General features: G+C 44.4%; 1 protein-coding gene across 3 annotated transcripts in view; it reads left to right on the forward strand.

Moving 5' to 3' along the window:
• The window catches only part of RHBDF1 (rhomboid 5 homolog 1), a 270,222-nt gene that overhangs the window by 171,110 nt on the left and 78,012 nt on the right, over nt 1-21,100 (forward strand). For all 3 annotated transcript variants that reach the window (XM_077275324.1, XM_077275323.1, XM_077275325.1), the window contains 2 exons: nt 18,083-18,296; nt 18,393-18,599. In XM_077275324.1, coding sequence (XP_077131439.1) covers nt 18,083-18,296; nt 18,393-18,599 — 421 coding nt within the window. The remainder of the gene's footprint in view (nt 1-18,082; nt 18,297-18,392; nt 18,600-21,100) is intronic.

The raw sequence follows: 21,100 nt of genomic DNA on the forward strand, positions 1-21,100 counted from the left end.
AGGATGGCAGACATGGAGTTGTCAGGTGTGCAGTGGTCGAAGATACAAGACATGTGTCAAGTCCTTCAGTGTTTTGAGGAATGCACACGGCTGGTTAGTGCAGACAACGCCGTAATAAGCATGAGCATCCCCCTAATGCGTCTGCTGATGCAAAGTTTGACGCACATAAAGGAGCAGGCGTCTGCACCAGAGGAAGAGGGAAGCCTTGATGACAGTCAGCCATTGTCTGGTCAGGGCAGTGTACAGGACGAGGTAGCGGGCGAAGAGGAGGTGGAGGATGAGGAGGATGATGGGGATGAGTATATTTTTAATGCGGAAACTTTCACGGGGGCACAGGAAATTGGTTGCGTGTCACGGCCGGGTTCTGGTTTTTTGAGGGACACAAGTGACGTAGATTTGCCTGCAACTGCCCCTCAACCAATCACAACCGGAGATTTGACAAGTGGAACTTTGGCCCACATGGCGGATTATGCCTTACGTATCCTACAAAGGGACACACGCATTACGAAAATGATGAACGATGACGATTACTGGTTGGCCTGCCTCCTTGATCCACGCTATAAAGGCAAATTGCAAAATATTATGCCACATGAGAACTTGGAACTAATATTAGCAACCAAACAATCAACTCTTGTTGACCGTTTGCTTCAGGCATTCCCAGCACACAGCGCACGTGATCGTTCTCACACGAGCTCCAGGGGGCAGCAGACTAGGAGTGTTAGGGGTGCACACATCAGAAGTGGCGTTGGACAGAGGGGTTTTCTGACCAGGTTGTGGAGTGATTTTGCTATGACCGCAGACAGGACAGGTACTGCTGCATCAATTGAAAGTGACAGGAGACAACATTTGTCCAGTATGGTTACTAACTATTTTTCATCCCTTATCGATGTTCTCCCTCAACCGTCATTCCCATTTGATTACTGGGCCTCCAAATTAGACACCTGGCCAGAATTGGCAGAATATGCATTGCAGGAGCTTGCTTGCCCGGCAGCAAGTGTCCTATCAGAAAGAGTATTCAGTGCTGCAGGTTCAATATTAACCGAAAAAAGGACTCGTCTGGCTACCCAAAATGTTGACGATCTAACATTCATTAAAATGAACCACAACTGGATTTCGAAATCTTTTGCCCCACCTTGCCCGGCCGACACCTAGCTTTCCTATGAAAAGCTCTTGCCTGTGAATTACTTTTCTAATGTCTAATTTGCTGCAGCTGATTGTACAGCATACGACATGTTTACACCTCCCTAAATGGCAAAACTCCCCACACGGGGCCGTGGTATCGCGACTTGGCGCAAGCACCCGTGAGACTGCTGTTTGTCTGAAGAGGTGGGTGTGCTCGCTTTTGGTTGACGGCATTGCTACTGGGTCCCTCATAGTACAATGTAGTGTCTCTGGCGGTGGTGGTGCGCACCCAACGTCAGACACACCGTTGTAACATGAGGGGCCCTGGGGCGGTCCCGCCGGCCTCAAGAGAGTTCCCCCCTACCCCAGCTCAAAATGTGCTCTACCACGTGCAAAATTATGTCGCACAGCTCCACCAATCTTTAGTCTATTCGCTGACATCATTCAATGTCTGGCACTGACAATACAAATTTGTAGACATCTATGATGCAACTTAAAGTAGTCTGTGTCTGTGTCCTATATTGGCACCATTAAATAGTTACTGCCAAATTACTATGTCAGAAACTCAGTAGATGAGCCCACCCCTGTACCTAAGTATGCCACCTTTTTTTTTTGTTTTGGTTGTTTTGCGAGACATTAACATCTATTTATATTTTGGGAGTACTGGGACAGACACTCCTTGCACTACTCCTCCACTCACCACCAAGCTGCCTGTGTATCCATGTAACCGCTGTAAAACTGCCATGAGCCTATTGTTTGTTATTTTAGGCCTTTGATAGCCTGTCTGCGGTCCCTACTTTAAATACTCCTCCACTGACCACCAAGCTGCCTGCCCGTGTATCCATGTAACCGCTGTGAAACTGCCATGAGCCTATTGTTTGTTATGTTAGGCCTTTGATAGCCTGTCTGCGGTCCCTACTTTAAATACTCCTCCACTGACCAGACCACTGCTGCCCGTGTACCCCTGGAACCAATTATAAAGTGCCTACAGCCAGCCCATTTTCTTATGTTAGGCCTTTGAAGCCTGTCTGCGGTCCCTACTTTAAATACTCCTCCACTCACCACCACCAAGCTGCCTGCCCGTGTATCCATGTAACCGCTGTGAAACTGCCATGAGCCTATTGTTTGTTATGTTAGGCCTTTGATAGCCTGTCTGCGGTCCCTACTTTAAATACTCCTCCACTGACCAGACCACTGCTGCCCGTGTACCCCTGGAACCAATTATAAAGTGCCTACAGCCAGCCCATTTTCTTATGTTAGGCCTTTGAAGCCTGCCTGCGGTCCCTACTTTAAATACTCCTCCACTGACCAGACCACTGCTGCCCGTGTACCCCTGGAACCAATTATAAAGTGCCTACAGCCAGCCCATTTTCTTATGTTAGGCCTTTGAAGCCTGTCTGCGGTCCCTACTTTAAATACTCCTCCACTCACCACCACCAAGCTGCCTGCCCGTGTATCCATGTAACCGCTGTGAAACTGCCATGAGCCTATTGTTTGTTATGTTAGGCCTTTGATAGCCTGTCTGCGGTCCCTACTTTAAATACTCCTCCACTCACCACCAAGCTGCCTGTGTATCCATGTAACCGCTGTAAAACTGCCATGAGCCTATTGTTTGTTATTTTAGGCCTTTGATAGCCTGTCTGCGGTCCCTACTTTAAATACTCCTCCACTGACCACCAAGCTGCCTGCCCGTGTATCCATGTAACCGCTGTGAAACTGCCATGAGCCTATTGTTTGTTATGTTAGGCCTTTGATAGCCTGTCTGCGGTCCCTACTTTAAATACTCCTCCACTGACCAGACCACTGCTGCCCGTGTACCCCTGGAACCAATTATAAAGTGCCTACAGCCAGCCCATTTTCTTATGTTAGGCCTTTGAAGCCTGTCTGCGGTCCCTACTTTAAATACTCCTCCACTGACCAGACCACTGCTGCCCGTGTACCCCTGGAACCAATTATAAAGTGCCTACAGCCAGCCCATTTTCTTATGTTAGGCCTTTGAAGCCTGTCTGCGGTCCCTACTTTAAATACTCCTCCACTCACCACCACCAAGCTGCCTGCCCGTGTATCCATGTAACCGCTGTGAAACTGCCATGAGCCTATTGTTTGTTATGTTAGGCCTTTGATAGCCTGTCTGCGGTCCCTACTTTAAATACTCCTCCACTGACCAGACCACTGCTGCCCGTGTACCCCTGGAACCAATTATAAAGTGCCTACAGCCAGCCCATTTTATTATGTTAGGCCTTTGAAGCCTGTCTGCGGTCCCTACTTTAAATACTCCTCCACTGACCAGACCACTGCTGCCCGTGTACCCCTGGAACCAATTATAAAGTGCCTACAGCCAGCCCATTTTCTTATGTTAGGCCTTTGAAGCCTGTCTGCGGTCCCTACTTTAAATACTCCTCCACTCACCACCACCAAGCTGCCTGCCCGTGTATCCATGTAACCGCTGTGAAACTGCCATGAGCCTATTGTTTGTTATGTTAGGCCTTTGATAGCCTGTCTGCGGTCCCTACTTTAAATACTCCTCCACTGACCACCAAGCTGCCTGCCCGTGTATCCATGTAACCGCTGTGAAACTGCCATGAGCCTATTGTTTGTTATGTTAGGCCTTTGATAGCCTGTCTGCGGTCCCTACTTTAAATACTCCTCCACTGACCAGACCACTGCTGCCCGTGTACCCCTGGAACCAATTATAAAGTGCCTACAGCCAGCCCATTTTATTATGTTAGGCCTTTGAAGCCTGTCTGCGGTCCCTACTTTAAATACTCCTCCACTGACCAGACCACTGCTGCCCGTGTACCCCTGGAACCAATTATAAAGTGCCTACAGCCAGCCCATTTTCTTATGTTAGGCCTTTGAAGCCTGTCTGCGGTCCCTACTTTAAATACTCCTCCACTCACCACCACCAAGCTGCCTGCCCGTGTATCCATGTAACCGCTGTGAAACTGCCATGAGCCTATTGTTTGTTATTTTAGGCCTTTGATAGCCTGTCTGCGGCCCCTACTTGCAATACTCCTCCACTGACCACAATGCTGCCTGGAGTGCCTGCCTGTGTATCCATGTAACCGATGTAAAACTGCCATGACTGCCTACTGTTTGTTATTTTAGGCCTTTGATAGCCTGTCTGCAGCCCCTACTTGCAATACTCCTCCACTGACCACACCAATGCTGCCCGTGTACCCCTGGAACCTATTTAAAAGTTCATAGAGCCTAGTTATATATTTTATTTACTATTAATAAGGCCATGATGGACTACGCTGTACCACGCTACAAGCTAACCAGTCGACACTTCTTTTGCGAGAAAAGCCATCCCAACCCTCCACCAGCATGTAGAAGACCGCATTGTCCATGCACTCTGGCAATCTGTGAGTACAAAGGTGCACCTGACAACAGACGCATGGACCTGTAGGCATGGCAACGGAAGATTACGTGTCCATTACGGCGCAATGGGTTAATGTGGTGGATGCATGGTCCACAGGGGACAGCCTACTAAGTCTGTCTGCAGTCCCTAATTCAAATTGTCCTCCACTGTCTAAATCGGAACTTCCACCTTCTGGCTTTCGGCCTATACTATCTGAAATTAAACTGCATTTGGCCTTCAACTTTGGTTAGGGCCTACTAACGGCTTCTGCCCCTCCCTGGTGTTGCCCTCAACTAAATAAAGCTGAGCTTCAACCTTCTGCTCCAAATTACCATTTTGAAAAATGCAATAGGCTTTTCAGGCCTACTAAAGGTGTCTGTCTGTGTGCCCCTGCCTGGTGTTGTCCTCAACTAAATAAAGCTGAGCTTCAACCTTCCGGCTCTCATTAAGTGGTTTTAAAAAAAAAATGGTGGTTAGGGCCTACTAACGGCTTCTGCCCCTCCCTGGTGTTGTCCTCAACTAAATAAAGCTGAGCTTCAACCTTCCGGCTCTCATTATGTGGTTTTAAAAAAAAAAATGGTGGTTAGGGCCTACTAACGGCTTCTGCCCCTCCCTGGTGTTGTCCTCAACTAAATAAAGCTGAGCTTCAACCTTCCGGCTCTCATTATGTGGTTTTTAAAAAAAAAAAGGTGGTTAGGGCCTACTAACGGCTTCTGCCCCTCCCTGGTGTTGCCCTCAACTAAATAAAGCTGAGCTTCAACCTTCTGCTCCAAATTACCATTTTGAAAAATGCAATAGGCTTTTCAGGCCTACAAAAGGTGTCTGTCTGTGTGCCCCTCCCTGTTGTTGTCCTCAACTAAATAAAGCTGAGCTTCAACCTTCCGGCTCTCATTATGTGGTTTTAAAAAAAAAATGGTGGTTAGGGCCTACTAACGGCTTCTGCCCCTCCCTGGTGTTGTCCTCAACTAAATAAAGCTGAGCTTCAACCTTCCGGCTCTCATTAAGTGGTTTTAAAAAAAAAATGGTGGTTAGGGCCTACTAACGGCTTCTGCCCCTCCCTGGTGTTGTCCTCAACTAAATAAAGCTGAGCTTCAACCTTCCGGCTCTCATTATGTGGTTTTAAAAACAAAAATGGTGGTTAGGGCCTACTAACGGCTTCTGCCCCTCCCTGGTGTTGTCCTCAACTAAATAAAGCTGAGCTTCAACCTTCCGGCTCTCATTAAGTGGTTTTAAAAAAAAAAGGGTGGTTAGGGCCTACTAACGGCTTCTGCCCCTCCCTGGTGTTGTCCTCAACTAAATAAAGCTGAGCTTCAACCTTCCGGCTCTCATTATGTGGTTTTAAAAAAAAAAATGGTGGTTAGGGCCTACTAACGGCTTCTGCCCCTCCCTGGTGTTGTCCTCAACTAAATAAAGCTGAGCTTCAACCTTCCGGCTCTCATTATGTGGTTTTTAAAAAAAAAATGGTGGTTAGGGCCTACTAACGGCTTCTGCCCCTCCCTGGTGTTGTCCTCAACTAAATAAAGCTGAGCTTCAACCTTCCGGCTCTCATTATGTGGTTTTAAAAAAAAAAATGGTGGTTAGGGCCTACTAACGGCTTCTGCCCCTCCCTGGTGTTGTCCTCAACTAAATAAAGCTGAGCTTCAACCTTCCGGCTCTCATTAAGTGGTTTTAAAAAAAAAATGGTGGTTAGGGCCTACTAACGGCTTCTGCCCCTCCCTGGTGTTGTCCTCAACTAAATAAAGCTGAGCTTCAACCTTCCGGCTCTCATTAAGTGGTTTTAAAAAAAAAAAAATGGTGGTTAGGGCCTACTAACGGCTTCTGCCCCTCCCTGGTGTTGTCCTCAACTAAATAAAGCTGAGCTTCAACCTTCCGGCTCTCATTAAGTGGTTTTAAAAAAAAAATGGTGGTTAGGGCCTACTAACGGCTTCTGCCCCTCCCTGTTGTTGTCCTCAACTAAATAAAGCTGAGCTTCAACCTTCCGGCTCTCATTATGTGGTTTTAAAAAAAAAAATGGTGGTTAGGGCCTACTAACGGCTTCTGCCCCTCCCTGGTGTTGTCCTCAACTAAATAAAGCTGAGCTTCAACCTTCCGGCTCTCATTATGTGGTTTTAAAAAAAAAAATGGTGGTTAGGGCCTACTAACGGCTTCTGCCCCTCCCTGGTGTTGTCCTCAACTAAATAAAGCTGAGCTTCAACCTTCCGGCTCTCATTAAGTGGTTTTAAAAAAAAAATGGTGGTTAGGGCCTACTAACGGCTTCTGCCCCTCCCTGGTGTTGCCCTCAACTAAATAAAGCTGAGCTTCAACCTTCTGCTCCAAATTACCATTTTGAAAAATGCAATAGGCTTTTCAGGCCTACAAAAGGTGTCTGTCTGTGTGCCCCTCCCTGGTGTTGTCCTCAACTAAATAAAGCTGAGCTTCAACCTTCCGGCTCTCATTATGTGGTTTTAAAAAAAAAAATGGTGGTTAGGGCCTACTAACGGCTTCTGCCCCTCCCTGGTGTTGTCCTCAACTAAATAAAGCTGAGCTTCAACCTTCCGGCTCTCATTATGTGGTTTTAAAAACAAAAATGGTGGTTAGGGCCTACTAACGGCTTCTGCCCCTCCCTGGTGTTGTCCTCAACTAAATAAAGCTGAGCTTCAACCTTCCGGCTCTCATTAAGTGGTTTTAAAAAAAAAATGGTGGTTAGGGCCTACTAACGGCTTCTGCCCCTCCCTGGTGTTGTCCTCAACTAAATAAAGCTGAGCTTCAACCTTCCGGCTCTCATTAAGTGGTTTTAAAAAAAAAAAAATGGTGGTTAGGGCCTACTAACGGCTTCTGCCCCTCCCTGGTGTTGTCCTCAACTAAATAAAGCTGAGCTTCAACCTTCCGGCTCTCATTAAGTGGTTTTAAAAAAAAAATGGTGGTTAGGGCCTACTAACGGCTTCTGCCCCTCCCTGGTGTTGTCCTCAACTAAATAAAGCTGAGCTTCAACCTTCCGGCTCTCATTATGTGGTTTTAAAAAAAAAAATGGTGGTTAGGGCCTACTAACGGCTTCTGCCCCTCCCTGGTGTTGTCCTCAACTAAATAAAGCTGAGCTTCAACCTTCCGGCTCTCATTATGTGGTTTTAAAAAAAAAAATGGTGGTTAGGGCCTACTAACGGCTTCTGCCCCTCCCTGGTGTTGTCCTCAACTAAATAAAGCTGAGCTTCAACCTTCCGGCTCTCATTAAGTGGTTTTAAAAAAAAAATGGTGGTTAGGGCCTACTAACGGCTTCTGCCCCTCCCTGGTGTTGCCCTCAACTAAATAAAGCTGAGCTTCAACCTTCTGCTCCAAATTACCATTTTGAAAAATGCAATAGGCTTTTCCGGCCTACTAAAGGTGTCTGTCTGTGTGCCCCTGCCTGGTGTTGCCCTCAACTAAATAAAGCTGAGCTTCAACCTTCTGCTCCAAATTACCATTTTAAAAAATGCAATAGGCTTTTCCGGCCTACTAAAGGTGTCTGCCCCTCCCTGGTGTTGTCCTCAACTGAACAAAGCTGAGCTTCCACATTCTGGCTTTCGCCCTATACTATCAGATATTAAACTGCATTTGGCCTACTAGTGTGGTTAGGCCCTTGAAACAGTGTCTGCTGCTCTTGGGTTTGCTACTCCACTGAACAAAGCAATGCCGCCTGTATAGTCCTGTTACCAATTTTGAACTGCATGTAGCCTACTTTATTCTTTGGCCCTATATCTGTTTCCTCCTCATCCTGCCCATTGCCCAGCCACTGCTAAATGAGTCTGCTGGTACATTGACCTAGACCACTACATTCCCCTTGTACTCTACACAGCCAGAATCTGTCCCTGCTGAAAGTAAGGTTCCCCTTCCCGCATGTTATACCACCTTACACAGGGACAAAGAGGAAGGTGCAGATGAAAGTGCAGGTTCCTTCATCAGGTGGGGGGGCATACTCGTTGGCGACGTCACTGGCACAGGGCCCCTCAGAGTACGCAAAAGTGTCGCTGCTGGTGGGAGGCGCCCCCGCCATGCAAACACACCGCCGTACTTTGAGGGGCCCTGTGCCAGTGGCAATGCGAACGAGTGGGCCCCCCCCCTGCTTGCTCAGGATCACAGCACTTGCAACTTTTAAATACTTACCTTTCCCTGCAACACCGCCGTGACGTAGTCCGCATTTCCTGGGCCCACGAAAAACTTGAGCCAGCCCTACTCCCCCCACAACTTTCCCCCAATTCCCTATGCCCAACTATTATTATACAGTTAATTAAGATTGGCAAGCTTCAGAAACAAGAATGGATGTTTTTGGCATTAAAATGGGCACTGTAGGTGTTTTCCTGGCCTCCACTCACTGCCGACTATGCTTCCCCATTGACTTGCATTGGGTTTCGTGTTTCGGTCGATCCCCGACTTTTAGCGATAATCGGCCGACTGCACTCGACTCGACTCTGGACAAAATCGGGTTTCCCAAAACCCTACTCGATCTTAAAAAAATGAAAGTCGCTCAACCCTACTCCAGACCAACGCAAACCTGGAAAAGCAGCTGCGAGTAGTAACATCCTCACTACCACCTAACATCAAACGTCTCACCAAAGAGAAGCAGCTCCTGACATCACATTAGGGGGCAGTTAATTGTTTATTTAAAAATAGCAGAATAAACTTCAAGTTGATAATTTATGGCCTGGGAATGATGGTATAAATATTCTAATGCAAGGGTCCCCAACCTGTAGCTCGGGAGCCACATGTGGCTCGCGGCTGTCTGTCAGCTTGGTGCATTAGCTCCAGTTATAGCAAACAGGTATGAAGAGCACATCTGAAAATGGTGAATTTTGTGAGCAGCCCTGTACAGTAGAGCAGATCTGGATGCATATATACTGGTCTTAGGGGTTTTGAGATGATTTAAGTATGGTATGCTGGAGACAAGATGACACCACCTGTCAGAGGAGGTGTTTGAAGCTGGATGTGATAGTGTCTTGGAAGTCTTTTATAGGAGAATACTGAAAGGGGGGTATTGTGGGAACCCCTGGATCTTTGTATACTGCTTTGTATACTGCTTTGGGGTGATTGATTTTTGTGGAAAAGCTTTGGTTACCATTATGCTTGTAATGGGGGCTTTGGTTGCCACTATTGTGAGGGGGCGAGAGCTGAATGTGGCTTGCGACCCTATTTCGAGACTGGATGTGGCTCTCGACCCTCTCTCAGAGCTGAATGTGGCTCTCAAGGTTAGAAATGTTGGGAACCTCCGATCTAATGGCTCCCAGCAGAAAAAAAGCTTCCCCACTCCTGCCCTAGATAGTTTAAGGTAAAACTAAGTATAGCAATTACAGAAAGACTTTCCATTCAAAATTATGAGAAATAACTGAAGCGTTCTTTTACCTGTGTCTTGGTAGATTATCATTTTTAAACGTCTCATATATTTGACATTGTGCATGATTTTTGGCTGTAAGGCAACTGGCTGCAGCAGTGGCCCTCACATACTGCTGTGTCTAGAAGAGGAGATCAGGTACATGAAGCCCCACAATGAAGACAACCAGCTGTCTGACAATATATTAGGCATTCAGAGGAAATTAATGTTCTTTTCAAGGTCTCTCTAAATCTGCCTGTAATTTTGTTTCTTACTTTTGATTAAGTATGGCAATCCATAGGGGGAAGCTACCAAGAAATGAACATACAAACCCATTGTAGTTGTTAGGGTTTGTGCATTCTTCAGTGTTACAATATATGAATGATATACATGTTATTTTACGTCAGCTAATAGAATTAAAGTTCCCCTTATATTAGTCCAATGTGCCCTTAAAGAGAACCTGTCACCGTGCCCACCATGGTCAGTTTGTGCTATTGTGCTATTCCTGCTGCTTCCATGAGAATGTGACTTCCTGTGTTTTTTTTTTTTAATCCACCTTGCGTTTCCAGAGATATCTGCCTGTTTATTTAATAATAATTTTTATGGTGCTTACCAAAGGGGTGTGGCTCACAGGATCATTATGCTGAACAACCTAACAGCACGCCTCCAGAGAATCCTGTGAGCCACACCCCTTTTCTAAAGATCAAAAGAATAAGCAAAAAATTAAAAGACACACATATATATATATATATATATATATCTTCCAAATAGTTCCAGAACTATATATATCCAGGGGCTTAGCGGGAATAAAATAAGATAAAGAACTGGACACTTTTGACCTGGTGACAGGTCCCCTTTAAGTGGCGCCTTGTGCACTGTGTTAACCTGAATTGGCAAACAAATCTGTCTTCAACAAGATCTGTCAAAACTGATGTTTGTGGTTACAATGCTTGTTGTGAAGACCTGTCAGATGATAGTCTGTAAAATAAATCATTCCTAGATGATAACATATGATGCACACACTTTTTTTTTTTTCTTACTACTGACAGTGTATGAAAAAGAAGTTTAGTATGTTTGGCGTTCTTCTGCATATTGTAGCTGCAGCAAGTAATCACCATTCAGGAATTTCAACATCTGGCATTTGGCCTAGATCATACAGCACATGACTGTCATCCAAATGCCATTATGAAGGTCCTGAGAATAGGAAAACGAATAATTTACTGAAGTATACATACTGTATATATACTGACTGTTGTAACATGTAGATTACCGTATAGCAGTGTATAGTCTATAGTTTGCAATGATTTGCGAATATGCATTTACTATTGCTGCACTGTTTTTTTCTAAGTCCTATTTGTAACACAGTAGCATTAATAATTTCTTCACCTTTGTACCTACACTTTTGTTAATTAGCCCCTTGGTTGTCATTAGCCCCTTGTATACGCTCCATCATCCATGCATACGCTCCACTATCCTTGTATATGCGGCCCCAATCCATGTATATGCTCCCCCATCCTTTTATATGCTCCCCCATCTTTTTAAATGCTCCCCCATCCTTGTATATGCTCCCCATTCCATGTATATGCTCCCCGATTCCATGTATATGCCCCCCCAATCCATGTATGTGCCCCCCCAATCCATGTATGTGCTCACCCGAGCCTGGTATATGCTTCCCCTTAACTGGTATATGCTCCCTCCATCCTTGTGCTATTTGCTTCCCTATTTTCGTGGCATATGCTCCTCCATACTTCTTGTATATGCCTCCCATCCTTATATGTGCCCCCATCCTTGTATATGCTCCCCAATCCATGTATATGCCCTCTATCATTTTATATGCTCCCCCATCCTTGTATATACTCTCCCATTCCATGTATACGCTCTACCATTCCATGTATGTGCTCTACCATTCCATGTATATGCTCTCTTATTCCATGTATATTGCCTCCCAATTCATGTATATGTTCCCCCTATCCTGGCATATGCTCCCCCGATCCTGGTATATGCTCCCCCAATCCTATATATGCTCCCCCAATCCTGGTATTCTCGCCGGAAACTGGTATATGCCCCCATCCTGGTATATGCACCTCATTTTGGTATATGTCCCCATCTTGTTATATGCACCCCCATCCTGGTATATGCTCCCTCCATTCTTGTGGTATATGCTCCCTCCATCCTTGTGATATATGCTCCCTCTATCTTTGTGCTATATGCTACCACTTCCATGTGGTATATACTCCCCCATACTTCTTGTATATGCCCCCCATCCTTGTATGTGCCCCCATCCTTCTATATGCTCCCCCAATCCATGTATATGCCCCCCATCCTTGTATATGCCCCCATCTCTATATATGCTCCATCATGCTTGTATATGTTCCCCCATTCAATGTACTGTATATGCTCTCCCATTCCATGTATATGCTCCCCGATTCTATGTATATGCTCCCCCCAATCCATGTATATGCTCCCCCAAGCCTGGTATATGCTTCCCCGAAACTGGTATATGCCCCTATCCTGTTATATGTACCCCCATCCTGGTATATGCTCTCCATCCTTGTGGTATATGCTGCCCCATCTTTGTGGTATATGCTCCTCCATTCTTCTTGTATATGCCCCCATCCTTATATGTGCCCCCATCCTTGTATATGCTCCCTAATCCATGTATATGCCCCCTATCACTTTATATGCTCCCCATCCTTGGATATGCTCCCCATCCTTGTATATGCTCCCCCATCCTTGTATATGACTCCATCCATGTATATTTTCCCCATCCTTGCATCTCTCCCATTCCATGTATATGCTCTACCATTCCATGTATATGCTCTACCATTCCATGTATACTCTCTACCATTCCATGTATGAGCTCTACCATTCCATGTATGCGCTCTACCATTCCATGTATGCGCTCTACCATTCCATGTATGCGCTCTACCATTCCATGTATGCGCTCTACCATTCCATGTATATGCTCTACCATTCCATGTATATGCTCTACCATTCCGTGTATATGCTCTACCATTCCATGTATGTGCTCTACCATTCCATGTATATGCTGTACCATTCCATGTATATGCTCTACCATTCCATGTATATGCCCCCCCAATCCATGTATATGCTCCCGCAATCCTGGTATAATCTCCCTTGAAACTGGTATATGCACCCCCATTTTGGTATATATCCCCCATCTTGTTACATGCACCCCCATCCTGGTATATGCTCCCTCCATCCTTGTGGTATATGCTTCCCCATCTTTGTGGTATATGCTCCTCCATACTTCTTGTTTATGCCCCCATTATATGTGCCGCCCCATCCTTGTATATGCTCCCCAATCCATGTATATGCCTCTATCATTTTATATGCTCCCCCATCCTTGTATATGCTCCCCATTCCATGTATATGCTCCCCCATTCCATGTATATGACCCCATCCATGTATATGTTCCCCCATCCTTGTATATGCTCTCCCATTCCATGTATATGCCCCCTATCATTTTATATGCTCCCCCATCCTTGTATATTCTCCCCCATCCTTGTATATACTCCCCATTTCATGTATATCCTTCTCCACTCCATGCAGTACAGACCAAAAGTTTGGACACACCTTCTCATTTAAAGATTTTTCTGTATTTTCATGACTATGAAAATTGTACTTTCACACTGAAGGCATCAAAACTATGAATTAACACATGTGGAATTATATACTTAACAAAAAAAGTGTGAAACAACTGAAAATATGTCTTATATTCTAGGTTCTTCAAAGTAGCCACCTTTTGCTTTGATGACAGCTTTGCACGCTCTTGGCATTATCTTGATGAGCTTCAAGAGGTAGTCACCGAGAATGGTCTTCCAACAATCTTGAAGGAGTTCCCAGAGATGCTTAGCACTTGTTGGCCCTTTTACCTTCATTCTGCGGACCAGCTCATCCCAAACCATCTCGGTTGGGTTCAGGTCTGGTGACTGTGGAGGCCAGGCCATCTGGTGTAGCACCCCATCACTCTCCTTCTTGGTCAAATAGCCTTTACAAAGCCTGGAGGTATGTTTGGGGTCATTGTCCTGTTGAGAAATAAATGATGGTCCAACTAAACGCAAACCGAATGAAATAGCATGCCGCTGCAAGATGCTGTGGTAGCCATGCTGGTTCAGTGTGCCTTCAATTTTGAATTACTCCCCAACAGTGTCACCAGCAAAGCACCCCCAAACCATCACACCTCCTCCATGCTTCAAGGTGGGAACCAGGCATGTAGAGTCCATCCGTTAACATTTTCTGCGTCGCACAAAGACACGATGGTTGGAACCAAAGATCCCAAATTTGGACTCATCAGACCAAAGCACAGATTTCCACTTGTCTAATGTCCATTCCTTGTGTTCTGTAGCCCAAACAAGCTTCTTCTGCTTGTTTCCTGTCCTTAGCGGTGGTTTCCTAGCAGCTATTTTACCATGAAGGCCTGCTGCACAAAGTCTCCTCTTAACAGTTGTTGTAGAGATGTGTCTGCTGCTAGAACTCTGTGTGTCATTGACCTAGTCTCTAATCTGAGCTGCTGTTAACCTGCGAGTTCGGAGGCTGGTGACTCGGATAAACTTATCCTCAGAAGCAGGGGTGACTCTTGGTCTTCCTTTCCTGGGCGGTCCTCATGTGAGCCAGTTTCTTTGTAGCGCTTGATGGTTTTTGCCACTGCACTTGGGGACACTTTCAAAGTTTGCCCAATTTTTCAGACTGACTGACCTTCATTTTTTAAAGTAATGATGGCTACTTGTTTTTTTTTTTTTATTTGGCTGCTTTTTTCTTGCCATAATTCAAAGTCTAACAGTCTATTCAGTAGGACTATCAGCTGTGTATCCACCAGACTGCTGCACAACAAAACTGATGGTCCCAACCCCATTTATAAGGCATGAAATCCCACTTATTAAACCTGACAGGGCACACCTGTGAAGTGAAAACCATTTCCGGTGACTACCTCTTGAAGCTGATCAAGAGAATGCCAAGAGTGTGCAAAGCAGTCATCAAATCAAAAGGTGGCTACTTTGAAGAACCTAGAATATAAGACATAATTTCAGTTGTTTCACACTTTTTTGTTAAGTATATAATTCCACATGTGTTAATTCATAGTTTTGATGCCTTCAGTGTGAAAGTACAATTTTCATAGTCCTGAAAATACAGAAAAATCTTTAAATGAAAAAGTGTGTCCAAACTTTTGGTCTGTACTGTATGTGCCCCATCCATATATATGTTCCCCCATCCTTGTATATGCTCTACCATTCCATGTATACGCTCTACCATTCCATGTATGTGCTCTACCATTCCATGTATATGCTTTCCCATTCCATGTATATGCTCCCTTGATCCTGGTATATGCTCCCCCAATCCTGGTATATGCTCGCCCGAAACTGGTATGTGCCCCCATCCTGGTATATGCATCCCATGTTGGTATATGTCCCCCATCTTGTTACATGCACCCCCATTCTGGTATATCCTCCCGCGATCCTTGTGGTATATGCTTCCCCATCTTTGTGGTATATGCTCCTCCATACTTCTTGTATATGCCTCCCATCCTTATATGTGCCCCCCCATCCTTGTATATGCTCCCCAATCAATGTATATGCCCCTATCATTTTATATGCTCCCCCATCCTTGTATATACTCCCCATTCCATGTATATGCTCCTCCATTCCATGTATATGCCCCATCCATGTATATGTTCCCCCATCCTTGTATATGCTCTCCCATTCTATGTATGTGCGCTACCATTCCATGTATATGCTTTCCCATTCCATGTATATGCTCCCTCAATCCATGTATATGCTCCCTCGATCCTGGTATATGCTCCCCCGATCCTTGTATATGCATCTCCCGATCCTGGTATATGCTCGCCCGAAACTGGTATGTGCCCTCTTCCTGGTATATGCACCCCATTTTGGTATATGTCCCCCATCTTGTTATATGCACCCCCATCCTGGTATATGCTCCCTCCATTCTTGTGATATATGCTCCCTCCATCCTTGTGATATATGCTCCCCCTATCTTTGTGGTATATGCTACCACATCCATGTGGTATGTACTCCCCCATACTTCTTCTATATGCCCCCTATCCTTGTATGTGTCCCCCCATCCTTCTGTATGCTCCCCCAATCCATATATATGCCCCCCCATCCTTGTATATGCCCCCATCTCTGTATATGCTCCACCATGCTTGTATATGTTCCCCCATTCCATGTATATGCTCTCCCATTCCATGTATATGCTCCCCGAGCCTGGTATATGTTTCCCCGAAACTGGTATATTCCCCCATCCTGGTATATGCACCCTTATTTTTGTATATGTCCCCCATCTTGTTATATGCACCCTCATCCTGGTATATGCTCCCTCCATCCTTGTGGTATATGCTTCCCCCATCTTTGTGGTATATGCTCCTCCATACTTCTTGTATATGCCCCCATTCTTATATGTGCCGCCCCATCCTTGTATATGCTCCCCAATCCATGTATATGCCTTTATCATTTTATATGTTCCCCCATCCTTGTATATGCTCTCCCATTCCATGTATACGCTCTACCATTCCATGTATACGCTCTACCATTCCATGTATACGCTCTACCATTCCATGTATACGCTCTACCATTCCATGTATACGCTCTACCATTCCATGTATATGCTCTACCAATCCATGTATGTGCTCTTCCTTTCCATGTATATCCCCCCAATACATGTATATGCTCCCCCCCCAATCCATGTATAATCTCCCCTGAAACTGGTATATGCCCCCATCCTGGTATGTGCACCCCATTTTGGTATATGTCACCCATTTTGTTATATGCACCCCCATCCTGGTATATGCTCCCTCCATTCTTGTGGTATCTTGTGGTATATGCTCCCTCCATTCTTATGGTATATGCTTCTTCCATCCCTGTGATATATGCTCCCCCCCTATCTTTGTGGTATATGCTCCTCCATACTTGTTGTATATGCCCCATCCTTGTATATGCCCCCCATCCTTGTATATGCTCCCCATCTTTGTATATGCTCCACCATCCTTGTATATGCTCCCCCAATCTATGTATATGCTCCTCCATCCTTTTATATGCTCCCCCAATCTATGTATATGCTCCTCCATCCTTGTATATGGTCCCCCAATCCATGTATATCATTCCTCATACTGGTATATGCCCCCATCTTGGTATTTATGCCCCCATCCTATTATAACCCTCCCATCCTGCCAGCGCTGCTGTTATTTGACGCATAGAAGCTAAACACAATAAACGCCCCTACTCACCTTCCTTCCTCTCCACCTTCTGAAGCCAGCAGCTTATATCAGCGTTCAAGCGACGGGTCACATGATATCACTGCCCAGTCACGTGTACGCCTACTATAGCGGCTGCCTCTGATTTGCCAGCAGCGTGTTTTGTTGCGCACAGACCCGGCAAGTTCATGTACTGCAATACACTTCAGCTGGATGTGTGTCCGAGGATGCAGATCCAGCTGAAGTAGGGGCTGGTGTCACGTGCCCACAGAGAGGGCTCTGCGTGTCCACAGGGAGGGCTCTGCGTGCCCTCGGTTCACCACCAATGTTATTATTATTATTTATTATTATAGCGCCATTTATTCCATGGCGCTTTACACTGTTCTAGTGGAAACTTGATAATTGCCACAGAGACCAAATTTATAACTCCAAAACCTTATTAACTAGGATACTAAAAATAACTCGCATTAGGTAAAAGTGAATTTCATGTGAGAAATAATAACACATGTGCCAAGTAAGTACAGATTTTCAGAGCAAAGATTAGAAAATAAACTAGAACATTTTAAAAGGTTCTTGATTAACAATAATTAATGTAAAAGGTTTATTTAATCCCTTACTATCCTTAGATATGATTTCTAAAAAGTTGCAGGCACACAGCCTGAGACTGCAATGTTAACAGGTTCTGATCAAGAGATTTTTTTTTTTACTTGAAATGCTGTTTTGGCTTGTAAATCATGTGTGACTAAATCTTCAGTCGCCTTCAAATCCATTTAGAAAGTGTGTTGTTACCTGTCATTGCTACTAATTTGATTGAAAATATGGAGTCAATGAGATGGAAGGATATTGGGTTTACAATAACTCAATGACTTTTACTGACGAGTCTGGATTTTCTTTACTGCAACTCTGTAACCAGTCGATTTTTTTTTTTTTTGCCTGACCATTAGTATTTATGTACTTTGAGGTATTTGTAATCATTATTATGGAGAACATCACAAGTGGCTTACTTATTACTACCATTGTTGCTATAACTAATTACTTTTTTCTTTTGCAGGGGCACTGCTGATTGGTTTGGTGTAAGTAAAGATAGTGATACCACTCAGAAATGGCAACGGAAAAGCCTTAGACATTGTAGCCAGAGGTATGGAAAGTTAAAACCACAGGTTATAAGAGAAATGGACCTTCCAAGCCAAGATAATATATCTTTAACAAGCACAGAAACACCACCTCCTCTATATGTGGGACCAACTCAGTTTAATATGCAGAAGGTACTGTTTTTGTTTTTTTAGGAATGGCCTGTATACTCCGTCAATTCATTGTCTTGCTTTTTACATGATGTATATTAATTATTTGTATATTTGCAGATTATAGACCCTTTGGCCCGAGGGCGTGCTTTCCGAATGGTGGAGGATACCGATGGCTACAGTATGCCACATACACCCATTACTCCAGGAGCAGCTTCTCTTTGCTCATTTACAAGTTCAAGATCTGGATTTAATCGATTTCCCAGAAGAAGGAAAAAAGAGTCTGTAGCCAAGATGAGTTTTAGGGCAGCAGCTGCACTTGTAAAGGTGATTACTCCTACCTCTTAGATATACTTTACACCGATTGTACTAAAAATACTTCAAAATAAGAATAAAAGTGACAATGGATCAAATGCATAAAATATCAATAATGTTCTGTAAGATCAGTACTAGATCAGAGTGAGGAGACACAGACACACACCTTGGATGAAAGGGTGGGCCAGACAGCACACAGAGTATCTCTATACTCGTTACACAGTGGTCTGAGAAACCGCTTTCTTAAAATGGACCCAAAAACGTTACCTAGGACTTGGTCAAGGTGGACAGAGGATCTTGATATTACAGGACAGATGTTGTACAGTTGGGGCAGGGTTAGGAAATACATAATAAATAAACAATGAAGTGATAACAACCATACTTTATACTGCGGCATAGCACCTTTTATGACTTTATTATATGGCCATCCTCTAACTTCCCAGATCGGATTACAGAATGTCCAACATGTCAACATCCCCTCTCCAATTTATGGCATAGGATATGGGAGTGTATACTCTCCAAGAGTACTTGAGGGAGATATCAGAATATATACACATACATTGGATGATAAAAGTTCTCTTTCCTGCTCACGCAATCTTAGTTCACCAGCGTAGACCCACAGATGATGGTACTGCAGGCAGCGCCAGTGTGCCCAAAATGGTTCATTTACAGTGTCTTTTCCATCGGTAGTTAGGGCCCAAAAATCTGAAAATGGCAGATATCAGAATTACAATGGAAACTATTGTTCTGTATATACTGTTTTGAATCAAAAAGACAGAGAAAGAGGTGCAAGTAAATTCTTTAAAATGTGGAAAACTTTTGTTTGAATCAAATAAACCAGAGAGAATTTACATATTTCATTCTGCACATTTTGGTACACTGAGTGGTAGTGTAAAACTTGAAGTTGATCTGTGTACCTTGAGGCTGGAGGCCTGAAATTAAAATAGGACTTTGGTAAAAGAATGTCCTTTAGGTTTCCTCATGGAAGGCACATGTGTTTGATGATTCTCCTAATGTACTATACCATCATGGTTATATATTCCAGCATTCCTCATATACATTCATATATCCTCAGGAATTTAAAGTGACTAGGCAAAGCTTCCAGTTCCTTTATTTTGTGCAAATTTTCTTTCATATTCCAAAATTTTGTAAACTGTAATACGCAGTTGCCATTTTTTATTGTGCATATTACCTTAAAATTATTTAAAAAAAAAAACAAGCAAAAAAGTAGATAATATATATACGTACGTACGTATGTGTGTGTGTGTATATCTACACTCACCGGCCACTTTATTAGGTACACCATGCTAGTAACGGGTTGGACCCCCTTTTGCCTTCAGAACTGCCTCAATTCTTCGTGGCATAGATTCAACAAGGTGCTGGAAGCATTCCTCAGAGATTTTTGTCCATATTGACATGATGGCATCACACAGTTGCCGCAGATTTGTCGGCTGCACATCCCAAAGATGCTCCATACAAGGCAGGATGGATCCATGCTTTCATGTTGTTTACGCCAAATTCTGACCCTACCATCCGAATGTCGCAGCAGAAATCGAGACTCATCAGACCAAGCAACGTTTTTCCAATCTTCTACTGTCCAATTTCGATGAGCTTGTACAAATTGTAGCCTCAGTTTCCTGTTCTTAGCTGAAAGGAGTGGTACCCGGTGTGGTCTTCTGCTGCTGTAGCCCATCTGCCTCAAAGTTCGACGCACTGTGCGTTCAGAGATGCTCTTAGGCCTACCTTGGTTGTAACGGGTGGCGATTTGAGTCACTGTTGCCTTTCTATCAGCTCGAACCAGTCTGCCCATTCTCCTCTGACCTCTGGCATCAACAAGGCATTTCCGCCCACAGAACTGCCGCTCACTGGATTTTTTTTCTTTTTCGGACCATTCTCTGTAAACCCTAGAGATGGTTGTGCGTGAAAATCCCAGTAGATCATCAGTTTCTGAAATACTCAGACCAGCCCTTCTGGCACCAACAACCATGCCACGTTCAAAGGCACTCAAATCACCTTTCTTCCCCATACTGATGCTCGGTTTGAACTGCAGGAGATTGTCTTGACCATGTCTACATGCCTAAATGCACTGAGTTGCCGCCATGTGATTGGCTGATTAGAAATTAAGTGTTAACAAGAAGTTGGACAGGTGTACCTAATAAAGTGGCCAGTGAGTGTATATATGGGAATGCTACTCTCTTGGGTGTGTTGGGAGGCAAAACATGAAGCGTTTCCATTTAAATGTCCATGCTGGTTTATTCTTGCTTCATAAACCAGCCATAAGCTGCGGAAAACAAAAATAGCCTTCAGTGCAGGCAAAACGAAATAAACAGTTCTTTTGACAAAGTCTCTTGAGAGCCAGTCCTGGTCACACAGGCTGGATAGCATCCATTATTCCGGCTTAGTCTGGATATAACACACAGGAGGCCTTCTTCCTCCACACACAGACCACGTGTCAAACAATGAACTCCATCTTAACATGTTAACCACACCCAAGAGGTGTGGGGTATATAAGC

Source organism: Ranitomeya variabilis, chromosome 7, assembly GCF_051348905.1.
Source record: "Ranitomeya variabilis isolate aRanVar5 chromosome 7, aRanVar5.hap1, whole genome shotgun sequence".
NCBI classification, from domain to species: domain Eukaryota; kingdom Metazoa; phylum Chordata; class Amphibia; order Anura; family Dendrobatidae; genus Ranitomeya; species Ranitomeya variabilis.